The sequence below is a fragment of the Pseudorasbora parva genome, chromosome 4 (genome assembly GCF_024679245.1).
Source record: "Pseudorasbora parva isolate DD20220531a chromosome 4, ASM2467924v1, whole genome shotgun sequence".
Taxonomy (NCBI): Eukaryota; Metazoa; Chordata; class Actinopteri; order Cypriniformes; family Gobionidae; genus Pseudorasbora; species Pseudorasbora parva.
Window position 1 is genome coordinate 5,143,087 of NC_090175.1, and position 27,373 is coordinate 5,170,459.

At 44.3% G+C, this 27,373-nt stretch overlaps 1 protein-coding gene across 1 annotated transcript in view; it reads left to right on the forward strand.

Annotated features, from left to right (window-relative positions):
- Positions 1-26,468, forward strand: part of LOC137073735 (sialoadhesin-like) — a 40,381-nt gene extending 13,913 nt beyond the window's left edge. Inside the window, exons 6-25 of the mRNA XM_067442441.1 lie at positions 6,749-7,006; positions 7,330-7,587; positions 7,722-7,979; positions 9,425-9,582; positions 9,682-9,958; positions 10,747-11,004; positions 11,532-11,789; positions 12,321-12,578; positions 12,893-13,150; positions 13,246-13,503; positions 17,145-17,402; positions 17,539-17,796; positions 18,328-18,585; positions 18,900-19,157; positions 19,253-19,491; positions 21,693-22,112; positions 22,213-22,315; positions 23,144-23,401; positions 23,514-23,771; positions 26,272-26,468. Coding sequence (XP_067298542.1) covers positions 6,749-7,006; positions 7,330-7,587; positions 7,722-7,979; positions 9,425-9,582; positions 9,682-9,958; positions 10,747-11,004; positions 11,532-11,789; positions 12,321-12,578; positions 12,893-13,150; positions 13,246-13,503; positions 17,145-17,402; positions 17,539-17,796; positions 18,328-18,585; positions 18,900-19,157; positions 19,253-19,491; positions 21,693-22,112; positions 22,213-22,315; positions 23,144-23,401; positions 23,514-23,771; positions 26,272-26,468 — 5,006 coding nt within the window. The remainder of the gene's footprint in view (positions 1-6,748; positions 7,007-7,329; positions 7,588-7,721; positions 7,980-9,424; positions 9,583-9,681; positions 9,959-10,746; positions 11,005-11,531; positions 11,790-12,320; positions 12,579-12,892; positions 13,151-13,245; positions 13,504-17,144; positions 17,403-17,538; positions 17,797-18,327; positions 18,586-18,899; positions 19,158-19,252; positions 19,492-21,692; positions 22,113-22,212; positions 22,316-23,143; positions 23,402-23,513; positions 23,772-26,271) is intronic.
- Positions 26,469-27,373: the final 905 nt, after the last annotated feature.

A 27,373-nucleotide genomic window follows, 5' to 3' on the forward strand; every position in this document is an offset into this window, starting at 1 on the left:
ATGGAGATCTGGTTACAACCAGAATCCACCAAAGCTTGATAAGTACCCCCCTCAATACTCACAGGTATTTGGTACAACCCAGCCTGATCGAGGGCAGCCCGCGGAACGTCCAGGACCCGGGACCCAGCGCCGGAACAGTTTGCGGGGCCTCCCTCATTCCCCCAGACCTCCATTGGGGTAGGCCTCCCGGTGGCAGGCTCCGGCGAGTCCGCGGCATCGGGACTGGCCTAGAAGAGGGAGAGAGAGAGACAGTCAGGGGAAGGGGTGGAGAGAGAAACTGAAGGAAGGGGTCCGCCAACCCCAGGGTATGCCACCAGCTGATCTTCCGCCAGTTGGATAGCCAAGTCCAGCGAATCCAGATGGTGGAACTGGACCCACTCTAATGTTTTCGTGGGCAGACGGGCTATGAATTGTTCCAGCTCCACCATATCGCTGATTTTGTCCGTGTCGCTCCCCTCAGCCATCAGCCATTTGTGGCATGTGTCCCGGAGATGCTGTGCGAGTACAAAGGGCCGGCGGCCACTCTCCCCCAGTTCCAGCGACCGAAATTGCTGGCGATGTTGCTCCGGAGAGAGGCCGACCCTCTGGAGGATGGCCTTCTTCAAGTCCTGGTATACCAGTAGATTCGGGACCTGCAGTTGCTGGGACGCTATCTGCGTCTCCCCCGTTAGGAGAGGGATTAGGCGCAGCGGCCAATGCTATTCGTCCCACCCAATGGCCCCCGCCGTCCTCTCAAACAAGTCCAGGAACGCCTCTGGATCGTCCTAGGCGCCCATTTTGGTGTGAGGCAGCTGTGTGGGTGGGCCCGCTGATGTCTTTGGCTCAGCCCGAACCTCCCAGTCCATCCAGCTCCGGAACACCTCGCGATCCTCCTGCTGGGCACGGATGAGGATCTGGAACCGCCGTTCCAGATCCTTTCTCATGTCCACGAGCGCAAGATGATGTTCTTGGTGGAGGCCCGCGAGTGATGCCAAAACAGCGATCCTGAAGGATTCTGCATACTGGCTGCGGCACTCTTCTTCCTCCCGGGTTTCGGCATCACTGTAGTAAATGTTCTAGTAGGTAAGGAGGAAGAAGGCAGGGTCGGCGTGTCTGGCACTGTCCAGAATGTGTCTCTCTCCCTGTTGGCTGTTCTCTGCTGGCTTATATACCATCTCTCCATGCCAATCACTGCAATCAGACACAAGTGTTCATCATTATGCACTTGACCTACTTACTCACCGTCACTCTCCCGGCTCTTTCTCTCCGCGCAGACCTCGCTAAACAACGCCTCCTCTGCCACAATGGCTTCTTACAGCTCTCTGTCAGCACCAATGATGTTCGTACCATTGTCCGATAGAATTGTAGACACCTGCCCCCTCTGTCACAGAAACGACAGGCTCCCACGTCACGGTATCCCAATGCACACCCTCTCCTGAGTATTGATCACCTCCACCTGCACCTCATCAGCACGAGCACTTAAGCACCACAGTCACTCATTGTCCTGTCTCGTTTATGCAAGGTACTCAACCAAGCTACAAACAAACGGACTCACCTTGCTACTCTGACCAAGTCTCCAGTGACTACCCTGTGCCTCCTTCGTCTCCAGTGTCTAGTGTCTCCTCGTCCTGCGATCTCCAACGTCCTGTGGCTAAGTGTTCCTCGTATTCCATTGTCTGTCTCCATTGTCATTCTGAGTCTCTACGCATCTCTCACCTGGCTGTCATCATATCAAGACCCCTATCTGCACTGCACTTCACTCTGCTCACTCTACTGGTCTGCTCAAATTCATATAACACCCTTGTCACCACAGTTCTGTACCGTAACACCCTCCTGCGGATGAAACGCTGTATGGCCTTTATGCACAATGAGGTATCAAGACTGCTGGCCACCTCAATATGAACTTCTCTTATAGTCTAACAAGTAAAAATCACTCCATATCTCTTCACAACGCTGTGGGCTCGTTTTGTTAAGAAGGGCCAAACATTATCCACACCCACGTGTGTAAAGGGCGGATCATCTGGCAACAGCTGATCTCTGGGCAGTTCTGCCATTTTCTGTTCATTGGCTTTGGCATTTAGTCTTCTACACACCGTGTATTTAGAAATCAGCTTTTGTATGGTTGCATTGGCTGCTACAACCCAAAAATTGCTTCGCCCCCAGGGAGGCCTGGCGAGGCCTGCTAACGGCTAGCTTGTCACTAAGACCGGTTCCGGGAATCCCTTCTCAGGGAGGCCCAGAGGGGCCTACCACCTGCCATCACGTTACACCGGCTAACCGAGCATCCGTGCTCGAGGGCTCACCCTCAGGAAGGCCTGGAGAGGCCTGCTACCTGCTAGCCAGACGTGCAAGCTGTCAGAAGTTACTGTCTTCCCAGAGCTCGCCTCCAAGGAGGCCTGTTTGAGGCCTCACGCACAGTAGAGATTCTTTAGGGTGGCCTGGAGAGGCCTATTGCCAAATGGCAGCCCACTGTTAGAGGCCCGGTGACAGACTGTGCTTATCCAATGGCAAATCCCACCGGGAAACCCTGCAGGGCTTACAACCTGCCAGCTACTAGGAGCCGGCACTGGGGCCAGGGAACAACTCAGGGAGGCCTGGTGAGGCCTGACACCTGATAGCAGAACATGCTAGCTGCCCTGGCTAGCAACCATGCTCACTGTCATATGGAACTGCCTACTAGCAGCTTGTACTAGCTGTCCAGTGACTGATGCCCAAGCACACCCTCTCTGGGGAGGCCAGAAGAGGCCTGCTCACCTCTGGCAGACCCTTAGGGAGGCGCAGAAAGGCCATCCACCTGACTGCAGTCTACACAAACTATCGGGTAGCTGGAGACTGGGAACTTGTTCCCATAGCAAGATACGCTAGTTACCCGAGCCCCCAAGAGTGGGGGATTCCCGCCAGGAGGCCTGATGAGGCCTGCCCAGTAGCGCACATTCAGGGAGGCCTGGTGAGGCCTACTACCTGGAATGCAGTTGTGCCTGCTGCCGGAACATGCTGGTCCAGAAGCCTGCCTCCAGGGAGGCCTAGTGAGGCCTACTACCTGGCAGTGAACCTACAGGGAGGCCTGAACCTACAGGGAGGCCCATTGTCCTCCTGGGAGGTTCGGAAAAAAAATGGCCGCTGCGACCCTGGGCTGACAGTGGCTTGTCTGCTGGCTGATGAAGAACTGGACATCCAGTAACCACCTGGGGACTCATCCCCAGGGAGGCCATAAGGGGCCTGCTTTTGACGAGGTTTCTGCTGCAGCCGACATCGTTAGGGAGAACCCTCCCCGGCTCACATGGGCCACGACGTCAAGGAGGCCTACTGAGGCCTACCACCTGTCCTGGAGTTAACTGCCCGGACTGCCTCGGCTGGCGTCTCACCGCCAACCGGCCTTCTAAAGTCAGTCCGTTCCAGCGGCCTGTAGGGCCCTCTGTACGACGGCGCAGTCTCCCGGGCAGCGCCTACCAACGTGGACCTAAAACACATTGCCAACAGCAGTGTACTCAGCAAAATGCCTTAAACCCTCTAAGCGACGGGAGTACAACTTACGTCACCTGCCTCCAGGGCGGCCGTCTGTTCATTCTGCGGCCCGCCTTCCGTGCAAGGGCGTCAGCCATGGTGTTTCGGCTCCAGGGGAGCATCCGACCAACCCACGCAAAGCAGCTGGTTGTGAATTACAGCTCGACTCGAGCCCAAAAAAGGTGGAGCAGAAGACACAGAGCAAACAAATAAAGCATTCAGCACATACTACCAGCTGGCCGTCCCTCCCCAGGACAAAGGCCGGGGGCCGCCGACAAAATGGCGGCCACACTAAGATCTGAGGGGCGGGGTTAGCAATACGGTTGTTATGGCTGACGTTACGCGGCAGCGCTTCCGGGTCCAAACGCTCTATCTTATACCACAAGAAAAACTACAAACTGTGCTAATATACACACACAATGTGGTGTAATACTACAAAAAGCTATAATCATAACCTTTTTCTCCATAGCAAAATTCCAGATGGCTAGACAGTGATTCATCTTTTTTAAATCATTAAAATATTAATGTCTGTAATGCTGTGACCATAGAGAATGTTGTGTAGACTGTAAGTATTTAAAATGTTAAACTATTTTAAACGTTTGATGTTTAATATGAATAAATAGCGCTCATAAATGAGCGTCAATGGCATTCTCAAGTGAAGCGAGTTGAGGCTTGGACCCAGAAACCACGTTCCTTACGTCACAACTTAACAAGCGGATAGCTAGTCTAACTGACAAGAGATGCCTACCCCGCCCCACGACCACTGGCAAGCCGCAATCCTTTCTGCTACACGCCACACTACTTAATAGCAAACCCCCAAACACAGAGAAAAGGGGGTGGGCAATGGCCGGACAACCCTGAACTGAGGGGAGGCCGAGTAGGGATACAAGCTCCCGCAGATATACTGACAGGAGCCCGGGGCAGCTTGCTACTGCAAGACCGGGGCAGCTTGCTACCGCCATCCCACCAGCAGCCTAGGCCAACCTGATGCAGCGCCCTCTTGAGGGCCAGCCAACATCGATCTGATAAACCCAACAATCAAGGCCCTAAAAAGGGCTGGGACAGATCTTACTGTAGTTCTTGCGTCAGCCTGACCTCACATACTCATCTAGATATTTCACTAGCAGAGGTGCTAACGCTACCCAGAGGTGGCTATGGGCCTAACAGTTAGACTAGGAGAACGCACATAAGTCTGCAACGGCGCTACATGCATGAGCGGTGAGCGGTGGCCTCGACTACTCATATTTCCATATCCAGAGGAGAAACTGCCTACAACAGACCATAGTGCTGCACTCCACTCCACTAGCGAAGCATACAGCCTAACATAAACATTTAATCATTTACATTTAATCATTTAGCAGATGCTTTTATCCAAAGCGACTTACAAAAAAGGGGAGAGCAATAAAAGCAACGAAACAAACAAGGCCAACAACCTGTAAGAATTATCAGTTAATCGAGCACAGTACAGGTCCTTCTCAAAAAATTAGCATATTGTGATAAAGTTCATTATTTTCCATAATGTAATGATAAAAATTAAACCAGGCCAATTGAGCACAGTAATACCATGGTCTTCACACGAGGGCTGCCGCAGACTATCACGCTATTTATACTCACCTGAGTATCGTTATTGAAAGCAGCTGGGAACGCCCCCAACAAACTAGTTCACTCACAAACATGGCAATGACCAAACAAATGCTAACTCCCCCACACACACACCATGAGAATACACCAAAACTACTAATACACACCACTGCACTACACAGACACACTTATCCAACAACAAATGAACAAACAATCAAATGAGAAAAGTTACAAACACTTACAGAGTAGTTGTCTATCAGTCAATCGATGCTTCACCTCTAGCCTAATGCTACAAACAAACGAGGCTTTTATACCTCGCTGGCCACGCCCCCAACAAATGCGTTCACTCACAAATGTGGAAATGACCAAACAAATGCTAACTCCCCCACACTGTGACCACCGGCAAGCCCCATCTGAGGCATCCATGATGTGTATCCACGCTCAGCCTCGGCGTGAGTGGGACCACGTCACTAGTCTCAGATGCAACAATCCTCTTCCCTCAGGAAGAAAGTCAGACGAGAGTGGAGCGATCTCTTACTGCTTTTGTTTAACAAACGCTCCCGTTGCACACAAACAAACAAACAACTCCATAAGAGCTTGCCTGTGCACATGTAACCGAGGCCAGCTAGTAGTAGTTGCTGTGCGAGTAAACCTCACTCCTCTTACCTCAAGAGATGCTCTAGCGACTGACGCTAGAGGTTGCAGCCTTTAGCCTCCTTGTTAGAGCGTCCGACTCTCATGCCGGCGGACCCGGGTTCGAGTCCCGGTCCGAGCAGTAGGGGTTACATTTGTGCTGTGACCCGGATGGGAGTGAGGTTTAGGGGGGTAAGTGTAACAGAGGCCAGCTAGTAGTAGTTGCTGTGCGAGTAAACCTCACTCGAGTCCCGGTCCGAGCAGTTGGGGTTACATTGGTGCCGTGACCCTGATGGGAGTGAGGTTTAGGGGGGTGAGTGTAACAGAGGCCAGCTAGTAGTAGTTGCTGTGCGAGTAAACCTCACTCCTCTGACCTCAAGAGATGCTCTAGCGACTGACGCTAGAGGTTGCAGCCTTTAGCCTCCTTGTTAGAGCGTCCGGCTCTCATGCCGGCGGACCCGGATTCGAGTCCCGGTCCGAGCAGTAGGGGTTACACACACTCTTAATCCCAGGCAGAAATCAAATGAATTTGGATTGCCTTTTAACTTGAAGCATTCAGACAAAACAGTCCCTGAAGATGAAAAAGCTGGTGTCATGTTTGCAAAGCGCCCTTACTTCCTGGTTGCACCTTGATGACATCAAAGGCTGTCGCCGGTCAATAGCATTGCTGTGATTCGATAGTAGTTCAGACACCGGTCATGTTGGAGGCGTTTCCCATAGCGTCAGTTATATTATCATTTTACAGTCAAAAGACTGTCTAGCTCTAAGCTTTTCTTGTTTCCATCTACCTCTTCAATTATACTCTTCTTTTCTTACACATACGTAATACGTATATAACTAGTCACAGTCACGTGATACAAAAAGTAACCTAAACACACGTTTTCGAAGAACATAATTATTCTTAATATAAGAAAAAATATTTCAAAATTATATATGCTGTTTTGACTCTACCACCATGTTTGAGTTAATGATGGTTCAGTAACTCTTAACAACAAAAAAGAGCATTAACTATCACTAAACATAAATAAGTTGTTTCTTTAATCTGTTTTAGACCCACCCAGGAGTGTCTCAGTGTCCATTAGTCCATCTGGTGTAATAGTGGAGGGAGATTCAGTGACTCTGAGCTGCAGCAGTGATTCAAACCCTCCTGCTCTGAACTTCAGCTGGTTTAAAGGAGGAACGATTGTAGGATCTGGAAGAATCTACAGCATCTCAAACATCAGCTCTGATGACAGTGGAGAATACAAGTGCAAGTCCATCAATGAACATGGAGAGAAATACTCTGATTCTGTGACTTTATACATCATGTGTGAGTTTTATTAATCATAGTATTTTTTTAATTGCATGTGTAATGGCGATCCATGCCATGTTCTTCACCATTTCCATAAGCTTCGACACAAAGGACGTGACGCGTGAATACAAACTTTTCTCAACATGTTTACTTCTTCTTTGTCTTATATATAACTAGTCACACTCACATGATACAAGAAATAAAATAAACACACTTTGTCAAAGAACATAATTATTCTTAATATAAGGAACGATATTACAAAAAAATTAATGGTGTTTTGGCTCTAACACAGCATTAACAATAACGAAACATTAATATACCATTTCTTTAATCTGTTTCAGACCCACCCAAGAGCGTCTCAGTGTCCATCAGTCCATCTGGTGTAATAGTGGAGGGAGATTCAGTGACTCTGAGCTGCAGCAGTGATTCAAACCCTCCTGCTCTGAACTTCAGCTGGTTTATAGGAGGAACGATTGTAGGATCTGGAAGAATCTACAGCATCTCAAACATCAGCTCTGATGACAGTGGAGAATACAAGTGCAAGTCCATCAATGAACATGGAGAGAAATACTCTGATACTGTGACTTTAAATGTCATGTGTGAGTTTTATTAATCATAGTATTATTTAAATGCCATGTTTGAACTAGTGATGGTCCAGTAATTCTTAACAACAACAAAAAAGAGCATTAATAATCACAAAACATTAATATACAGTTTCTTTAATCTGTTTTAGACCCACCCAGGAACGTCTCAGTGTCCATCAGTCCATCTGGTGTAATAGTGGAGGGAGATTCAGTGACTCTGAGCTGCAGCAGTGATTCAAACCCTCCTGCTCTGAACTTCAGCTGGTTTAAAGGAGGAACGCTTGTAGGATCTGGAAGAATCTACAGCATCTCAAACATCAGCTATGATGACAGTGGAGAATACAAGTGCAATTCCACCAATGAACATGGAGAGAAATACTCTGATGCTGTGACTCTAAACGTCATGTGTGAGTTTTATTAATCATAGTATTTTTTTAAATTCCATGTATAATGGCGATCCATGCCATGTTCTTCACCATTTCCATAAGCTTTGACAAAAAGGATTTGATGCGTGAATCCAAACTTTTCTTCAAAAGGAACTCAAAACAAAAATTATTTCCACTTATTCCACTTACAAAATAAGAAAATGTCACGGTCAAAAGACTGTCTAGCTCGAAGCTTTTCTTTTATTATTATTATTTTATTTGTAGAAAAAAAAGACAAAAGGGACAATACATATTAATGAACATTTTTCACAAATGGAAATATGCCAGATTATAGCCAAAGGCTAATTTCCATCTGTAGACCCCCAAACAGGTAGATGTTACAAATAAATACACATAAATACATACAGACACACTATGCACAGGCTATATACAGAGAAGCAAGGACAATAACAGTGATCACAACATACATGTCCATAATACACTATATCCATGCTATACTAACTCCTATTACACAACCCATATCACACTGATAGTTCTATCCCCTTTATTTTTATAAAACACTAACTCTATTTTACATCTGGTATATATACTAATGATTACTAAACATAAGCTTTGTCACAAAGGATGTGACGTGTGAATCCAAACTTTTCTTGATATGTTTACTTTTTCTTTGTCTTGCTACAGTACAAAAGGAACTCAAAACACAAATTCTTTCCACTTATTCCACTTACAAAATAAGAAAATGTCACGGTCAAAAGACTGTCTAGCTCGAAGCTTTTCTTGTTTCCATCTACCTCTTCGACTATACTCTTCTTTTCTTACGCATACGTAATACATATATAACTAGTCACAGTCACGTGGTACAAAAACTAACCTAAACACACTTTTTCCATGAACATTGTTATTATTAATATATAGGAGAAATATTACAAAATTATTAATGCTGTTTTGACTCTAAAACCATGTTTGAGTTAATTGTAACGAACTGCTCTGAGACAGAAAGGTTGGAGATCCAAACGCAGTATTTATTGAAGGGTAATCCAAAGTCGTAGTCCATAAAACATGCAAAAGGTTACACACAGGCAAGCAGTCCGAAAAGGCAAACAAAACAGAAGGAACAGGCAAAAGGGTAATCCACAGAGATGGTAAGAAATCAAAGACCAAGATACATGAAACCAGGGAAACGCTCAGAAATGCAGTTGTGACACTAAACAAGACATCGCACTGAATGACTGAGTGAACAAGGTATATATAGGCAGAGGTAATGAGGTGATGAGACACAGGTGTAAACAGTGAGTGCTAATGAGTCCTAGGCCAAGGATTATGGGTAATGTAGTTTGTGATGGAGTGACAGTCCGGGGTAGAGTGCCCTCTGGTGGTGATCATGGGCACTCACACTGGTGAATTGTGACATAGTCCCCCCCTCAAAGGAATGGCTTCCAGACGCTCCTAAAATTGTCCAGGAGGGAGGTGGAGCGGATGCGGACCTGGGGGCGGGATGGAGGGCCAGGCCCATGTAGTGGAAGAGGGCCTGGAGATTCAGGCAGAGCAGGAGGCCAGGATGGAGCAGGCCGGGCAGATGACCAGGGTGGCGCAGACCGCACAAATGACCAGACTGGTGCAGGCAACCAGGGCGGAGCTGGCGGTCTTGAAGACCCCCACGGCGGAACAGACGACCACCACAGCAGCGCAGATGGACTTGTAGACCCCCACGGCGGAGCAGACGACCACCACAGCAGCGCAGGCGGTCTTGAAGACCCCCACGGCGAAGCAGGTGACCACCACAGCAGTGCAGGTGGTCCAGCCAGAGTCCTCTCTGGACTCGGGGCAGGAGGCGGAGCCCTCTCTGGACTCGGGGCAGGAGGCGGAGCCCTCTCTGGACTCGGCACATGGACAGGAGCCCTCTCTGGACTCGGCACACGGACATGAGCTCTCTCGGGACTCGGCACACGGGCCGGAGCACTCTCGGGACTCTGGTCAGTGGCTGGAGGCTCTGGAAGGTCTGCTGGGATGACACGAGGCTCTGGAAGGTCAGCTGAGATGACACAAGGTTCTGGAAGATCTGCTGAGACGACACAAGGCTCTGGAAGGTCTGCTGAGATGACACGAGGTTCTGGAAGATCTGCTGAGAAGACACTGGGCTCTGGAAGGTCTGCTGAGACGGCACGAGGCTCTGGAAGGTCTGCTGAGACGACACGAGGCTCTGAAGGTCTGCTGAGACGACACGAGGCTCTGGAAGGTCCTGGAAGATCCAAACGCAGTATTTATTGAAGGGTAATCCAAAGTCGTAGTCCATAAAACATGCAAAAGGTTACACACAGGCAAGCAAGTTCTTCACCATTTCCATAAGCTTTGTCACAAAAGATGTGACGTGTGAATCCAAACTTTTCTTGATATGTTTACTTTTTCTTTGTCTTGCTACAGAACAAAAGGAACTCAAAACACAAATTCTTTCCACTTACAAAATAAGAACATTTCACGGTCAAAAAACTGTCTAGCTCTAAGCTTTTCTTGTTTCCATCAACCTCTTCGACTATACTCTTCTTTTCTTACGCATACGTAATACATATATAACTAGTCACAGTCACGTGATACAAAAACTAACCTAAACACACTTTTTCCAAGAACATTGTTATTATTAATATAAGGAGAAATATTACAAAAGTATTAATGCTGTTTTGGCTCTAACACCATGTTTGAGCTAATGATGGTTCAGTAACTCTTAACAACAAAAACGAGCAATAGCAATCACAAAACATTAATATACAGTTTCTTTAATCTGTGTTAGACCCACCCAGGAGTGTCTCAGTGTCCATCAGTCCATCTGGTGTAATAGTGGAGGGAGATTCAGTGACTCTGAGCTGCAGCAGTGATTCAAACCCTCCTGCTCTGAACTTCAGCTGGTTTAAAGGAGGAACGATTGTAGGATCTGGAAGAATCTACAGCATCTCAAACATCAGCTCTGATGACAGTGGAGAATACAAGTGCAAGTCCATCAATGAACATGGAGAGAAATACTCTGATGCTGTGACTCTAAAGGTCATGTGTGAGTTGTATTAATCATAGTATTATTTAAATGCCATGTGTAATGGCTTCCCATTCCATGTTTTTCACCATCTCCGTAAGCTTCAGCACAAAGGAATTGACACGTGAATCTAAACTGTTCTTGAAATGTTTACTTTTTCTTAGTCTTGTTACAGTACAAAAAGGAACTCAAAACACAAAATCTTTCCACTTCCAGTTTACAAAACAAGAAAATGTCACGGTTAAAAGACTGTCTAGCTCTAAGCTTTTCTTGTTTCCATCTACCTCTTCGACTATACTCTTCTTTTCTTACGCATACTTAATACATATATAACTAGTCACAGTCACGTGATACAAAAACTAACCTAAACACACTTTTTCAAATAACATTGTTATTATTAAAATAAGGAGAAATATTACAAAATTATTAATAATGTTTTGGCTCTAACACCATGTTTGAGCTAATGACGGTTCAGTAACTCTTAACAACCAAAAAAGAGCAATAGCAATCACAAAACATAAATATACTGTTTCTTTAATCTGTTTCAGACCCACCCAGGAGCGTCTCAGTGTCCATCAGTCCATCTGGTGTAATAGTGGAGGGAGATTCAGTGACTCTGAGCTGCAGCAGTGATTCAAAGCCTCCTGCTCTGAACTTCAGCTGGTTTAAAGAAGGAACGTTTGTAGGATCTGGAAGAATCTACAGCATCTCAAACATCAGATCTGATGACAGTGGAGAATACAAGTGCAAGTCCATCAATGAACATGGAGAGAAATACTCTGATGCTGTGACTCTAAACGTCATGTGTGAGTTTTATTAATCATAGTATTATGTAAATTCCATGTGTGAGGGCAATCCGTGCCATGTTCTTCACCATTTCCATAAGCTTTGTCGCAAAGGATGTGATGCGTGAATCCAAACGTTTCTTGACATGTTTACTTTTTCTTTGTCTTGCTACAGAACAAAAGGAACTGAAAACACAAATTCTTTACACTTATTTCACTTACAAAACAAGAAAATGCCACGGTCAAAAGACTGTCTAGCTCTAAGCTTTTCTTGTTTCCGTCTACCTCTTCGACTATACTCTTCTTTTCTTACGCATAAGTAGTACATATATAACTAGTCACAGTCACGTGATACAAAAGCTAACCTAAACACACTTTTTCAAGGAACATAATTATTCTTAATATAAGGAAAATATTAGAAAATTCTTAATGCTGTTTTGACTCTACCACCATGTTTGAGCTAATGATGGTGCAGTAACTCTTAACAACAACCAAAAAAAGAGCAATAGCAATCACAAAACATAAATATACCATTTCTTTAATCTGTTTTAGACCCACCCAGGAGCGTCTCAGTGTCCATCAGTCCATCTGGTGTAATAGTGGAGGGAGATTCAGTGACTCTGAGCTGCAGCAGTGATTCAAACCCTCCTGCTCTGAACTTCAGCTGGTTTAAAGGAGGAACGATTGTAGGATCTGGAAGAATCTACAGCATCTCAAACATCAGCTCTGACTACAGTGGAGAATACAAGTGCAAGTCCATCAATGAACATGGAGAGAAATACTCTGATAATGTGACTTTAAATGTCATGTGTGAGTTTTATTTATCATAGTATTATTTAAATGCCATGTGTAATGGCGATCCATGCCATGTTCTTCACCATTTCCATAAGCTTTGTCGCAAGGGATGTGACGTGTGAATCCAAACGTTTCTTGATATGTTTACTTTTTCTTTGTCTTGCTACAGAACAAAAGGAACTCAAAACACAAATTCTTTCCACTTATTCCACTTACAAAACAAGAAAATGCCACGGTCAAAAGACTGTCTAGCTCGAAGCTTTTCTTGTTTCAGTGTACCTCATAGCAATCACAAAACATAAAAATACCGTTTCTTTTATCTGTTTTAGACCCACCTAGGAGCGTCTCAGTGTCCATCAGTCCATCTGGTGTAATAGTGGAGGGAGATTCAGTGACTCTGAGCTGCAGCAGTGATTCAAACCCTCCTGCTCTGAACTTCAGCTGGTTTAAAGGAGGAACGATTGTAGGATCTGGAAGAATCTACAGCATCTCAAACATCAGCTCTGATGACAGTGGAGAATACAAGTGCAAGTCCATCAATGAACATGGACAGAAATACTCTGATGCTGTGACTCTAAACGTCATGTGTGAGTTTGTGACGTTTCAGTAACTGTGGTGACCATCAAATGAATAGATTTACAATCACAAAACATTAAAATATACTTTTATTTGTCATTTTCAGACTCACCCAAGAATGTCTCAGTGTCCATCAGTCCATCTGGTGTAATAGTGGAGGGAGATTCAGTGACTCTGAGCTGCAGCAGTGATTCAAACCCTCCTGCTCTGAACTTCAGCTGGTTTAAAGGAGGAACGATTGTAGGATCTGGAAGAATCTACAGGATCTCAAAGATCAGCTCTGATGACAGTGGAGAATACAAGTGCAAGTCCATCAATGAACATGGAGAGAAATACTCTGATGCTGTGACTTTAAACATTATGTGTGAGTTTTATTAATCATATTATTATGTAAATTCCATGTGTAATGGCGACCCATGCCATGTTCTTCACCATTTCCACAAAGAAATTTGTCTTCGACTATACTCTTCTACTCTTCTTTTTTACGCATACGTAATACATATATAACGGCTCGGGTTATGTATATAACCCTTGTTCCCTGAGAGGGAACGAGAACTGCTTTGGAACGACAAAATGGGGATGCTCCCTAAGCATCAGTGAATCTGAAGTCCGAATAGACACTAGTCCAATCCGATTGGCGTGCGTCATGACGTCATTGTGACGGCATACCCGGAAGTATAAAAGGGGAGCCGGCGCATAAAGGCGGCAGCTATTGCTCTGAAGCATGCGCTCCAGGCATGCCGAGGTATGGCGGTGCGACGCAGTGCTCGTTCCCTCTCAGGGAACATAATTATTGTTTTTTTTTTTATATATATATATATATATATATATATATATATATATATATATATATATATATATATATATATATATATATATATTACAAAATTATTAATGCTGTTTTGGCTCTAACACGCCGGTCCCTAATTGTTTATGGCGGGACCACAACAATTATCTTCATCTATACAAGAATAGAGTCATGACAATAATTTTGTTCCTTTGATCAGTTATACTAGAGACTTATAATGTCCATGATTTTTTTTTTCACAGTCTCTATGTAATTTTTTTCTTCTTCTTCTTCAGCTTCTTGCAATAAGCATAGCTTTGTTATTGGCCTGTCCAACTGACATGTTTTTGTCTGAACACAAGCTCGTTGAACAATATCATAGAAGCATCTGGTATGGTCTTGATTATTCTTCTCAATATCCAATAATTTCTTGGGGCTGAATTATCCACAATGAGGACAATGTCTCCTGGTACCAAGTTTATTTTCAGTTTCTGCCACTTCTGTCATTCCTGCAAGAGAGGCAAGTATTCCTTAGTCCATCTTGACTAAAAAAGGTTTGCCATGTACTGAATTTGTCTCCACCTTCTGCGAGAATAACAGTCCTCTTTCACAAAAACTTTTTTCATCAGCAAAAGATGATTCTGAGCCAGAGGCTCTAAGTCATTTGGATCATCTGACACGTTTGTAGTCAGTGGGTCATTTATAATGGCTTCTACTTCACACAAACATGTGTAAAGCCCTTCCTCATCTAATATCTGTTGATTTAGTACAGAATTGAAAATCTTTCGTACTGTGCATATTTGTCTCTCCCACACTCTCCCACAATTAAATATCCATTTAATACTTCTTTGGACAAGATGGCTTCTTTAAGCTCTTTTTCAGCACCAATGAAGTTTGTACCATTGTCCAATCGAATTGTAAGCACCTAACCCCTCCTGCGGATGAAACGTTGTATGGGGTTGATGCACGATGAGGTATCAAGACTGCTGGCCACCTCAATATGAACTGCTCTTATTGTCAGACGAGTAAAAAGCACTCCATATCTCTTTCCAACACTGCATGCTCGCTTTGCTAAGAAGGGCCCAGAATAATCCACACCCACATGTGTAAAGAGCAGATCATCTGGCAACAACTGATCTCTGGGTAGTTCTGCCATTTTCTGTTCATTGGCTTTGGCATTTAATCTTCTACACATTAATCAAATAAATAATGTGCTGCCTTTTGTCAAGACTGTCTGGATGCTTGGCAAATTCTGGCATTGCAGACTGATTTAAATGACCACCTACTCGGAGTATGCCGTCTTGCAACACAGGAGCAAGTTTGGACAGAGACCTACTTTTTTTGACAGGATTACCTCTTTGCAAAGACTTGAATTCATCAAGGAATGTCTGTCTTTGACTGTAGCGAATCAAACTCAGTTCCCTTCTCGAGGCAACTCGCACTGCATCATTGTAGATGACACTTTGGGGTACGCCTCCAGCTGATGCGTGAATGAAAACAGTCCAATCCTGATATGTGTTGCGGCATGACGTAGCTAGTGCCGGCATAACTGGAAGGTACAAAGGGACGCCGGCTCATAGTGCGGTTAGCTTTCTGCTCTTCAGCGAAGCACTCTGTGTGAATTGCTTGTCTGCTGTGTGTTGTTTGTCAAAAATATATACTGTGAGATATGGCAAGTGAGCAGTTCAGACGGTGTGTGCCTCCGTGTCCGCGTTTCCTTTCGGGCACGGACACACACCAGCTCTGTGTGCAGTGCCTCGCCGTGCAGCATGCCCGGACCTCTCTCGAGGGAGCGGCCTGTGGTGAATGTGATAAGCTGCCGCTGAGGGTGCTTCGCTCGTGGCTGGCCGTGTTTGATGAGGCCGGCCAGCCTCGTGAGCCTCGTGATTCTGGGCCCGTGGTTGCTGAGGCAGCGCGGCGCCACAGATCATGGGGCTCACAGATGGATCTGTCGGCGGGACTGGGGACTGCTGAAGTATCCTCTTTGTCCTCGTCTGACAATTCAGACATCCTCCCACTACGTGCGGAAGCCCGCGAAGCAGCTTCTTCCCGTGAGGTGGAGGATCCGGTGCAAAGGCTGTCGGACTTTGAGGAGTCAGTCGCCATGAGCACCGAGGCGGGTGATGTGGGGCAGTCGCCACCCCACTCGCCCGCTAAGGAGAAGCTTGTGGAGGTTTTGTCTCGCGCTGTGGCCAAGCTTAAGTTAGATTGGCGACAGGAAAAATGAACATCCAGCTGCATAATAAGCTGGATGACCGCTTTTTCAAACGCAGGGCTCAGCCTCCTCGCCGAGGTCTTCCTTTCTTCCCCGATCTGCACAACAAGTTGAGCAGGTAATGGGAAAGGCTGTTCTCAGCCCGCTTATTAAATCCCCCAGTGCTTGATTTTGCCAATGTGCTGGGAGCGGCAGAGGCAGGCTATGCAGCGGTGCCGCGGGTTGATGAGGTGCTCACAGGCTACCTTTTACCCGAGAACGCTGCATTAGCGCCAATCAGCAAGCCTACCTCTGCATTTAGATGAGGGAGGTAACCTGTCGCAGGTATGGCCATTTTTCCAGGTCCTTTTGATGAGGGATATTTTCCTGGTTCACAGGAATCTCTTTCTGAGTGAAAACCTTAGGAAGTTCTATGTAGTCTTTACTTTCCAAGCCAATTATTTCCAGGTCTGACAGAATATAACTATGTACATGTTTTTCTTGTCCCATAGTACGAAGAAGAATCTCCATCTTTCTGCCTCTCAAATTCAAATCTCTCATTAGAGACTCGGTGCAAAAAGTCGCCAAACTACTTTTGACACAAAGGACTTGACACGTGAATCCAAACTTTTCTTGACATGTTTACATTTTCTTTTTCTTGTTATAGTACAAAAGGAACTCAAAACAAATTCGTTCCACTTATTCCAGTTACAAAACAAGAAAATGTCACTGTCAAAATACCGTCTGTTTCAGTCTACCTCTTTGACTATACTCTTCCTTTCTTATGCATATGTAATACATATATAACTAGTCACAGGCAAGTGATACAAAAACGAACCTAAACACACTTTTTCCAAGAACATAAAATTATTCTTAATATAAGGAAAAAATATTACAACATTATTAATGCTTTTTTTTTTGTTCTAACACCATGTTTGAGCTAATGATGATCCAGTAACTCTTAACAAAAAAGAGCAACAACAATCACAAAACATGAATATAACATTTATTTTATCTGTTTTAGACCCACCCAGGAGCGTCTCAGTGTCCATCAGTCCATCTGGTGTAATAGTGGAGGGAGATTCAGTGACTCTGAGCTGCAGCAGTGATTCAAACCCTCCTGCTCTGAACTTCAGCTGGTTTAAAGGAGGAACAATTGTAGGATCTGGAAGAATCTACAGCATCTCAAGCATCATCTCTGACGACAGTGGAGAATACAAGTGCAAGTCCATCAATGAACATGGAGAGAAATACTCTGATGATGTGACTTTAAACATCATGTGTGAGTTGTATTAATCTTAGTAATATTTAAATGCCATGTTTGAGCTAATGATGGTCCAGTAACTCTTAACAACAAAAAAGAGTATTAACATTCACAAAAAATTGTATATACCATTCATTTCTTTAATCTGTTTTAGACCCACCCAGGAGCGTCTCAGTGTCCATCAGTCCATCTGGTGTAATAGTGGAGGGAGATTCAGTGACTCTGAGCTGCAGCAGTGATTCAAACCCTCCTGCTCTGAACTTCAGCTGGTTTAAAGGAGGAACGTTTGTAGGATCTGGAAGAATCTACAGCATCTCAAACATCAGCTCTGATGACAGTGGAGAATACAAGTGCAAGTCCATCAATGAACATGGAGAGAAATACTCTGATGCTGTGACTCTAAACGTCATGTGTGAGTTTTATTAATCATAGTATTATGTAAATTCCATGTGTGAGGGCAATCCGTGCCATGTTCTTCACCATTTCCATAAGCTTTGTCGCAAAGGATGTGATGCGTGAATCCAAACGTTTCTTGACATGTTTACTTTTTCTTTGTCTTGCTACAGAACAAAAGGAACTGAAAACACAAATTCTTTCCACTTATTCCACTTACAAAACAAGAAAATGCCACGGTCAAAAGACTGTCTAGCTCTAAGCTTTTCTTGTTTCCGTCTACCTCTTCGACTATACTCTTCTTTTCTTACGCATAAGTAGTACATATATAACTAGTCACAGTCACGTGATACAAAAGCTAACCTAAACAAACTTTTTCAAGGAACATAATTATTCTTAATATAAGGAAAATATTAGAAAATTCTTAATGCTGTTTTGACTCTACCACCATGTTTGAGCTAATGATGGTGCAGTAACTCTTAACAACAACCAAAAAAAGAGCAATAGCAATCACAAAACATAAATATACCATTTCTTTAATCTGTTTTAGACCCACCCAGGAGCGTCTCAGTGTCCATCAGTCCATCTGGTGTAATAGTGGAGGGAGATTCAGTGACTCTGAGCTGCAGCAGTGATTCAAACCCTCCTGCTCTGAACTTCAGCTGGTTTAAAGGAGGAACGATTGTAGGATCTGGAAGAATCTACAGCATCTCAAACATCAGCTCTGATGACAGTGGAGAATACAAGTGCAAGTCCACCAATGAACATGGAGAGAAATACTCTGATACTGTGACTTTAAATATTATGTGTGAGTTTTATTAATCATAGTATCATGTAAATTCCATGTGTAATGGCGATTCGTGCCATGTTCTTCACCATTTCCATAAGCTTTGTCGCAAGGGATGTGACGTGTGAATCCAAACGTTTCTTGACATGTTTACTTTTTCTTTGTCTTGCTACAGAACAAAAGGAACTCAAAACACAAATTCTTTCCACTTATTCCACTTACAAAACAAGAAAATGCCACGGTCAAAAGACTGTCTAGCTCGAAGCTTTTCTTGTTTCAGTGTACCTCATAGCAATCACAAAACATAAAAATACTGTTTCTTTTATCTGTTTTAGACCCACCCAGGAGCGTCTCAGTGTCCATCAGTCCATCTGGTGTAATAGTGGAGGGAGATTCAGTGACTCTGAGCTGCAGCAGTGATTCAAACCCTCCTGCTCTGAACTTCAGCTGGTTTAAAGGAGGAACGATTGTAGGATCTGGAAGAATCTACAGCATCTCAAACATCAGCTCTGATGACAGTGGAGAATACAAGTGCAAGTCCATCAATGAACATGGACAGAAATACTCTGATGCTGTGACTCTAAACGTCATGTGTGAGTTTGTGACGTTTCAGTAACTGTGGTGACCATCAAATGAATAGATTTACAATCACAAAACATTAAAATATACTTTTATTTGTCATTTTCAGACTCACCCAAGAATGTCTCAGTGTCCATCAGTCCATCTGGTGTAATAGTGGAGGGAGATTCAGTGACTCTGAGCTGCAGCAGTGATTCAAACCCTCCTGCTCTGAACTTCAGCTGGTTTAAAGGAGGAACGATTGTAGGATCTGGAAGAATCTACAGGATCTCAAAGATCAGCTCTGATGACAGTGGAGAATACAAGTGCAAGTCCATCAATGAACATGGAGAGAAATACTCTGATGCTGTGACTTTAAACATTATGTGTGAGTTTTATTAATCATATTATTATGTAAATTCCATGTGTAATGGCGACCCATGCCATGTTCTTCACCATTTCCACAAAGAAATTTGTCTTCGACTATACTCTTCTACTCTTTTTTTTTACGCATACGTAATACATATATAACGGCTCGGGTTATGTATATAACCCTTGTTCCCTGAGAGGGAACGAGAACTGCTTTGGAACGACAAAATGGGGATGCTCCCTAAGCATCAGTGAATCTGAAGTCCGAATAGACACTAGTCCAATCCGATTGGCGTGCGTCATGACGTTATTGTGACGGCATACCCGGAAGTATAAAAGGGGAGCCGGCGCATAAAGGCGGCAGCTATTGCTCTGAAGCATGCGCTCCAGGCATGCCGAGGTGTGGCGGTGCGACGCAGTGCTCGTTCCCTCTCAGGGAACATAATTATTGTTATATATATATATATATATATATATATATATATATATATATATATATATATATATTACAAAATTCTTAATGCTGTTTTGGCTCTAACACGCCGGTCCCTAATTGTTTATGGCGGGACCACAACAATTATCTTCATCTATACAAGAATAGAGTCATGACAATAATTTTGTTCCTTTGATCAATTATTCTAGAGACTTATAATGTCCATGATTTTTTTTTTCACAGTCTCTATGTAATTTTTTTTTCTTCTTCTTCAGCTTCTTGCAATAAGCATAGCTTTGTTATTGGCCTGTCCAACTGACATGTTTTTGTCTGAACACAAGCTCGTTGAACAATATCACAGAAGCATCTGGTATGGTCTTGATTATTCTTCTCAATATCCAATAATTTCTTGGGGCTGAATTATCCACAATGAGGACAATGTCTCCTGGTACCAAGTTTATTTTCAAGTTCTGCCACTTCTGTCATTCCTGCAAGAGAGGCAAGTATTCCTTAGTCCATCTTGACTAAAAAAGGTTTGCCATGTACTGAATTTGTCTCCACCTTCTGCGAGAAATAACAGTCCTCTTTCACAAAAACTTTTTTCATCAGCAAAAGATGATTCTGAGCCAGAGGCTCTAAGTCATTTGGATCATCTGACACTTTTGTAGTCAGTGGGTCATTTATAATGGCTTCTACTTCACACAAACATGTGTAAAGCCCTTCCTCATCTAATATCTGTTGATTTAGTACAGAATTGAAAATCTTTCGTACTGTGCATATTTGTCTCTCCCACACTCTCCCACAAATAAATATCCATTTAATACTTTTTTGGACAAGAACTTCTGCTATTTTGGAATGATCCAATTCTTGGATGGCTTCTTTAAGCTCTTTTTCAGCACCAATGAAGTTTGTACCATTGTCCAATGGAATTGTAGGCACCTAACCCCTCCTGCGGATGAAACGTTTTATGGGGTTGATGCACGATGAGGTATCAAGACTGCTGGCCACCTCAATATGAACTGCTCTTATAGTCAGACAAGTAAAAAGCACTCCATATCTCTTCCCAACGCTGCATGCTCGCTTTGCTAAGAAGGCCCCAAAATAATCCACACCCACATGTGTAAAGAGCAGATCATCTGGCAACAGCTGATCTCTGGGTAGTTCTGCCATTTTCTGTTCATTGGCTTTGGCATTTAATCTTCTACACATTAATCAAAGAAATAATGTGCTGCCTTTTGTCAAGACTGGCTGGATGCTTGGCAAATTCTGGCATTGCAGACTGATTTAAATGACCACCTACTCGGAGTATGCCGTCTTGCAACACAGGAGCATGTTTGGACAGAGACCTACTTCTTTTGACAGGATTACCTCTTTGCAAAGACTTGAATTCATCAAGGAATGTCTGTCTTTGACTGTAGCGAATCAAACTCAGTTCCCTTCTCGAGGGAACTCGCACTGCGTCATTGTAGATGGCACTTTGGGGTACGCCTCCAGCTGATGCGTGAATGAAAACAGTCCAATCCTGATATGTGTTGCGGCATGACGTAGCTAGTGCCGGCATACCTGGAAAGTGCAAAGGGACGCCGGCTCATAGTGCGGTTAGCTTTCTGCTCTTCAGTGAAGCACTCTGTGTGAATTGCTTGTCTGCTGTGTGTTGTTTGTCAAAATATATATACTGTGAGATATGGCAAGTGAGCAGTTCAGGTGGTGTGTACCTCCGTGTCCGCGTTTCCTTTCGGGCACTGACACAAACCAGCTCTGTGTGCAGTGCCTCGCCGTGCAGCATGCCCGGACCTCTCTCGAGGGAGCGGCCTGTGGTGAATGTGATAAGTTGCCGCTGAGGGTGCTTCGCTCGTGGCTGGCCGTGTTTGATGAGGCCGGCCAGCCTCGTGAGCCTCGTGATTCTGGGCCCGTGGTTGCTGAGGCAGCGCGGCGCCACAGATCATGGGGCTCACAGATGGATCTGTCGGCGGGACTGGGTACTGCTGAAGTATCCTCTTTGTCCTCGTCTGACAATTCAGACATCCTCCCACTACGTGCGGAAGCCCGCGAAGCAGCTTCTTCCCGTGAGGTGGAGGATCCGGTGCAAAGGCTGTCGGACTTTGAGGAGTCAGTCGCCATGAGCACCGAGGCGGGTGATGTGGGGCAGTCGCCACCCCACTCGCCCGCTAAGGAGAAGCTTGTGGAGGTTTTTTCTCGCGCTGTGGCAAAGCTTAAGTTAGATTGGCGACAGGAAATATTAACATCCAGCCGCATAATAAGCTGGATGACCGCTTTTTCAAACACAGGGCTCAGCCTCCCCGCCGGGGTCTTCCTTTCTTCCCCGATCTGCACAACAAGTTGAGCAGGTCATGGGAAAGGCTGTTCTCAGCCCGCTTATTAAATCCCCCAGTGCTTGATTTTGCCAATGTGCTGGGAGCGGCTGAGGCAGGCTATGCAGCGGTGCCGCGGGTTGATGAGGTGCTCACAGGCTACCTCTTACCCGAGAACGCTGCATTAGCGCCAGTCAGCAAGCCTACCTCTGCATTTAGATGAGGGAGGTAACCTGTCGCAGGTATGGCCATTTTTCCAGGTCCTTTTGATGAGGGATATTTTCCTGGTTCACAGGAATCTCTTTCTGAGTGAAAACCTTAGGAAGTTCTATGTAGTGTTTACTTTCCAAGCCATTTATTTCCAGGTCTGACAGAATATAACTATGTACATGTTTTTCTTGTCCCATAGTACGAAGAAGAATCTCCATCTTTCTGCCTCTTAAATTCAAATCTCTCATTAGAGACTCGGGGCAAAAAGTCGCCAAACTACTTTTGACACAAAGGACTTGACACGTGAATCCAAACTTTTCTTGACATGTTTACTTTTTCTTTTTCTTGTTATAGTACAAAAGGAACTCAAAACAAATTTGTTCCACTTATTCCAGTTACAAAACAAGAAAATGTCACCGTCTGTTTCCGTCTACCTCTTTGACTATACTCTTCCTTTCTTATGCATATGTAATACATATATAACTAGTCACAGGCAAGTGATACAAAAATGAACCTAAACACACTTTTTTCAAGAACATAAAATTATTCTTAATATAAGGAAAAAATATTACAACATTATTAATGCTTTTTTGGTTCTAACACCATGTTTGAGTTAATGATGATCCAGTAACTCTCAACAAAAAAGAGCAACAACAATCACAAAACATGAATATAACATTTATTTTATCTGTTTTAGACCCACCCAGAAGCGTCTCAGTGTCCATCAGTCCATCTGGTGTAATAGTGGAGGGAGATTCAGTGACTCTGAGCTGCAGCAGTGATTCAAACCCTCCTCCTCTGAACTTCAGCTGGTTTAAAGGAGGAACGATTGTAGGATCTGGAAGAATCTACAGCATCTCAAACATCAGCTCTGATGACAGTGGAGAATACAAGTGCAAGTCCATCAATGATCATGGAGAGAAAAACTCTGATGCTGTGACTTTAAATGTTATGTGTAAGTTAATTATAAAACATAAGATGCCAATTCGCTGTTTTAAACATTTCAGTTCATATTAGTAATTTTAAAAACTGTAAAAAGTCTTAAATAATCTGATAATTATTATTAGACCCACCCAGGAGCGTCTCAGTGTCCATCAGTCCATCTAGTGTAATAGTGGAGGGAGATTCAGTGACTCTGAGCTGCAGCAGTGATTCAAACCCTCCTGCTCTGAGCTTCAGTTGGTTTAAAGGAGGAACGATTGTAGGATCTGGAAGAATCTACAGCATCTCAAAGATCAGCTCTGATGACAGTGGAGAATACAAGTGCAAGTCCATCAATGAACATGGAGAGAAATACTCTGATGCTGTGACTCTAAACGTCATGTGTGAGTTTATTATAAAACAAAATGCTGTAGAACATTTCAGCATGTTTATTATAATTTCCATCAATAAATAGTTGCAAAAAAATGTTTAATGATCCGATAACACTTTACAATACGGGTGCACTAATATGCGTTAATTACTGCTTAACTAATACACAGATAATCATGAGTTAATGAACTAAACAATTTATTGATGATAAGTGCATCAGCAACTAATGAACAATTCTATATGATTAATAGATTAAGTAATATATGAATTGCTATTAAGCCCAGTGGAATGTTGACGGAGGGAATTCTGTGTGTACTCTGCCCACCCGAGGAACTGGTTCCTGGAGTTCTGGTGGCCAAAACAGAAGGTATGGAAGAAGCGGCTGATCTCCTGAATCTTCCTCTCTCTCTGCCCATTCGACTGCGGGTGGTATCCTGACCTTCTTCTCTTCATCACTTCTGCCAGAGTGTACGCTGGGGCGTTTGGCTGCCGGAGCTCACCTGGCCTGTTGATTGTTTGCTCTACCTGAAGTTGAAGCTGAACTGAAGCTTATTATGTTTTTCACTGCTCGTCCTATCGGATTATAACGTGCATGGACATCTCTCGAAGATACTGTTCTCACTCACCTGCAATCTTGGACGGCCCGGGCATGCTTTTTTTGCCCGGCCTAACTCGAGCCATCAACTGCCGACCGCCAGCGAGCCATCGACTGCCCCGACGAGCGGTACTTCCCTCAGGCGTAGTTCCATCGGGTTTTAAGCACGCCATTTTTGAAAAATAAATAAATATCTTGAACCTAATGATCCTGGAAATTTCAGACCTATTTCTAAATTATCGTTTATTTCTAAAATCCTGGAAAAAGCAGTTTTCAAGCAGATCTCATCTTTCTTGACTAATTTTAACATATTGGATACATTCCAATCTGGTTTCAGAGCTCTACATAGCACAGAATCCGCACTACTTAAAGTTTATAATGACATTCTTCTTACCATTGACTCTGGATCAAGTGCATTACTTATCCTCCATTATCATTACTTGACCTTAGCGCTGCCTTTGACACTATTGATCATGGTTTACTTATTGATCGCCTGGAAAATAGTGTCGGACTACAGGGCCCCGTCTTACTTAGGTATGGTTTAAATCATACCTGACAGAGAGAACATTCTCTGTTAAACTGGGTGCTAAATCATCCCCTCCAGTGGAGATTAAAAATTGTGTCCCTCAAGGATCAGTTCTTGGTCCCCTGCTATTCTCCCTATACATGCTGCCCTTTGGCTCCATCCTTGAAAAGCACAACTTAAGATACCATTGCTATGCCGATGATACATTATTGTATCTACCCATTTCCCCTGGTTGTACTTCAGATATCAAAACTATTTTTAGCTGCTTGGAAGACAAGAAATCATGGATGGCAGAAAAGTTCCTCCAGTTGAATACCAAGAAAACAGAGATGATCTTATTTGGATCCCCCACACCTTCAAAACACTGGAGTAGTGCCCTTGACCCTTGGTCATCTAACTTGCAGAATCTGGTCAGGAATCTAGGTGTCATTTTTGATAGTTCTCTTAATTTTAATAAACAAGTTAGGTCTGTTGTTAAAGGTAGTTTTTATCAGCAGTAGCTAAGCTGAAGCACTTTTTATCCAAGAAAGATCTTGAAACAGTAATTCATGCTTTGGTTTCTTCACGCTTAGACTACTGTAATTCTTTGTACACAGGTCTAACCAAATATAATTTAAATAGACTTCAGTTGGTCCAGAATGCTGCTGCAAGACTCCTCACAGGCACCAAAAAGTGTGAGCACATAACCCCAGTTTTAGCTGAGCTCCACTGGTTACCAGTGAAATTCAGAATTGATTTTAAAATCTTTTTGTTTTTAAAGCTCTACAAGGTCAAGCCCCTTTGTATATTTCTGAGCTTTTGTCTACTTACTTAGGAAATGATACTTAAATCTGCAACCCAACAGCTACTTGCTATCCCCAAGACACGTTTTAAAACCAGAGGGGACAGAGCTTTTTCTGTAATAGCTCCTAAACTCTGGAACTCCCTCCCACTTCATATTAAGTCCTGTAATACAATTGGCAGTTTTAAGATAAATCTGAAAACACACTTTTACTCTCTCGCTTTTAATTATTTTATTTATTTATTTTTTGATATATTCTATAGCCTTATAATTTATGTTTATGTTTTATTCAATTATTTAAGTGTATTCAAGGAGTCCTGTACTCATTTATATGTATTGTCAAGGCATATTATTTCTGCCTTCGCTGTTTTAACTTATAAAGCACTTTGGGTCAACTATTGTTCGGTTAAATGTGCTATACAAATAAAACGACTTGACTTGACTTGACGAGAGGCTGACGGTCACACCTAGGACCTGATGGAATGCCTTCCAGACCTTAGAGATGAACTGGGGGTCCCGATCTGATACTATATCTTCGGGGATGCTGAAGTAGCGGAAGACATGATTAAACATGAGCTCTGCAGTTTCCATGTCAGTGGGTAACCCTCTCAGGGAAATTAGGCGACTTTGAGAATTTATCCACCAAGACCAGTATGCAGGTGTGGTTCCCGGAGATGGGAAGGTCGGTGATGAAGTCCACTCCCAGGTGTGACCAGGGTCAGTTGGGAATGGGTAGAGGACGGAGTCTACTGGAGGGAAGATGGCGGGGACTCTTGGACATGGCACACTCCCAACATCGTACCTTCTGACATCAGATGCCATGTGTGGCCACCAAAAGTGCTGTCTTAGCAGCAAGAGGGTTTCATTGACTCCTGGGTGGCCAGTGCCCAAAGATGAGTGCAAGGAGTGAATGAGGGGGTTACATCTGGCTCAGATGACGTACTGCAAGCCCAGTGGGCAGCCCAGTAGGATGTTGGTGGAAGCACTGGCGGAGGGTAGGGTTTCTTCGGACCAGACTATGGGGTTAACGAACATCTGTTCTGGAAGAATGGGCTCGGGGCTTTCAACCTTCTCTTCTAGACTGTCCATGCGGGAAAGAGCATCCGCCTTAATATTCTTGGACCCAGGGGCAAAAGGAGATGGTGAAGTCGAAATGGGTGAAGAACAGCGCCCATCATGCCTGGCATGGGTTCAGTCGTCTCGTCTCACGGAGATACCCCAGGTTTTTGTGGTCAGCGAGCACCAGAAAGGGATGTGTAGCACCCTCTAACTAGTGCCTCCACTTCTTCAAGGGCAAGCATGATGGCCAGAAGCTACCTGTTGCCGATTTCATAGTTGACCTCCGCCAGGCTGAGCTTACGGGAGAAGAAGGCGCATGGATGGAGTCTTCCGCTGCTGCTGAGAAAGGACCCTTCCTACTGAAGGCGCAGTGCTGAAGCCGTGCTGAAGGTGGTCTTCAGGGTCTCGAAAGCTGCTGAGGCTGCTGGGGACCAGAACAGAGACTTGGGCTTGTTGCAGAGAAGATGAGTGAGTGGACTGGCGATGGAGCTGTAGTCTTGTACAAAGCAACGATAGCAGTTAGCGAAGCCAAGGAAGCATTGGAGTTGTCCATATGGCATGACCAGATACTCATAGTGGCCAGTAGGGGTCACGAAGGCTGTCTTCCATTCGTCCCCCTCACATATCCAGATGAGGTTGTACGCGCTGTGGAGGT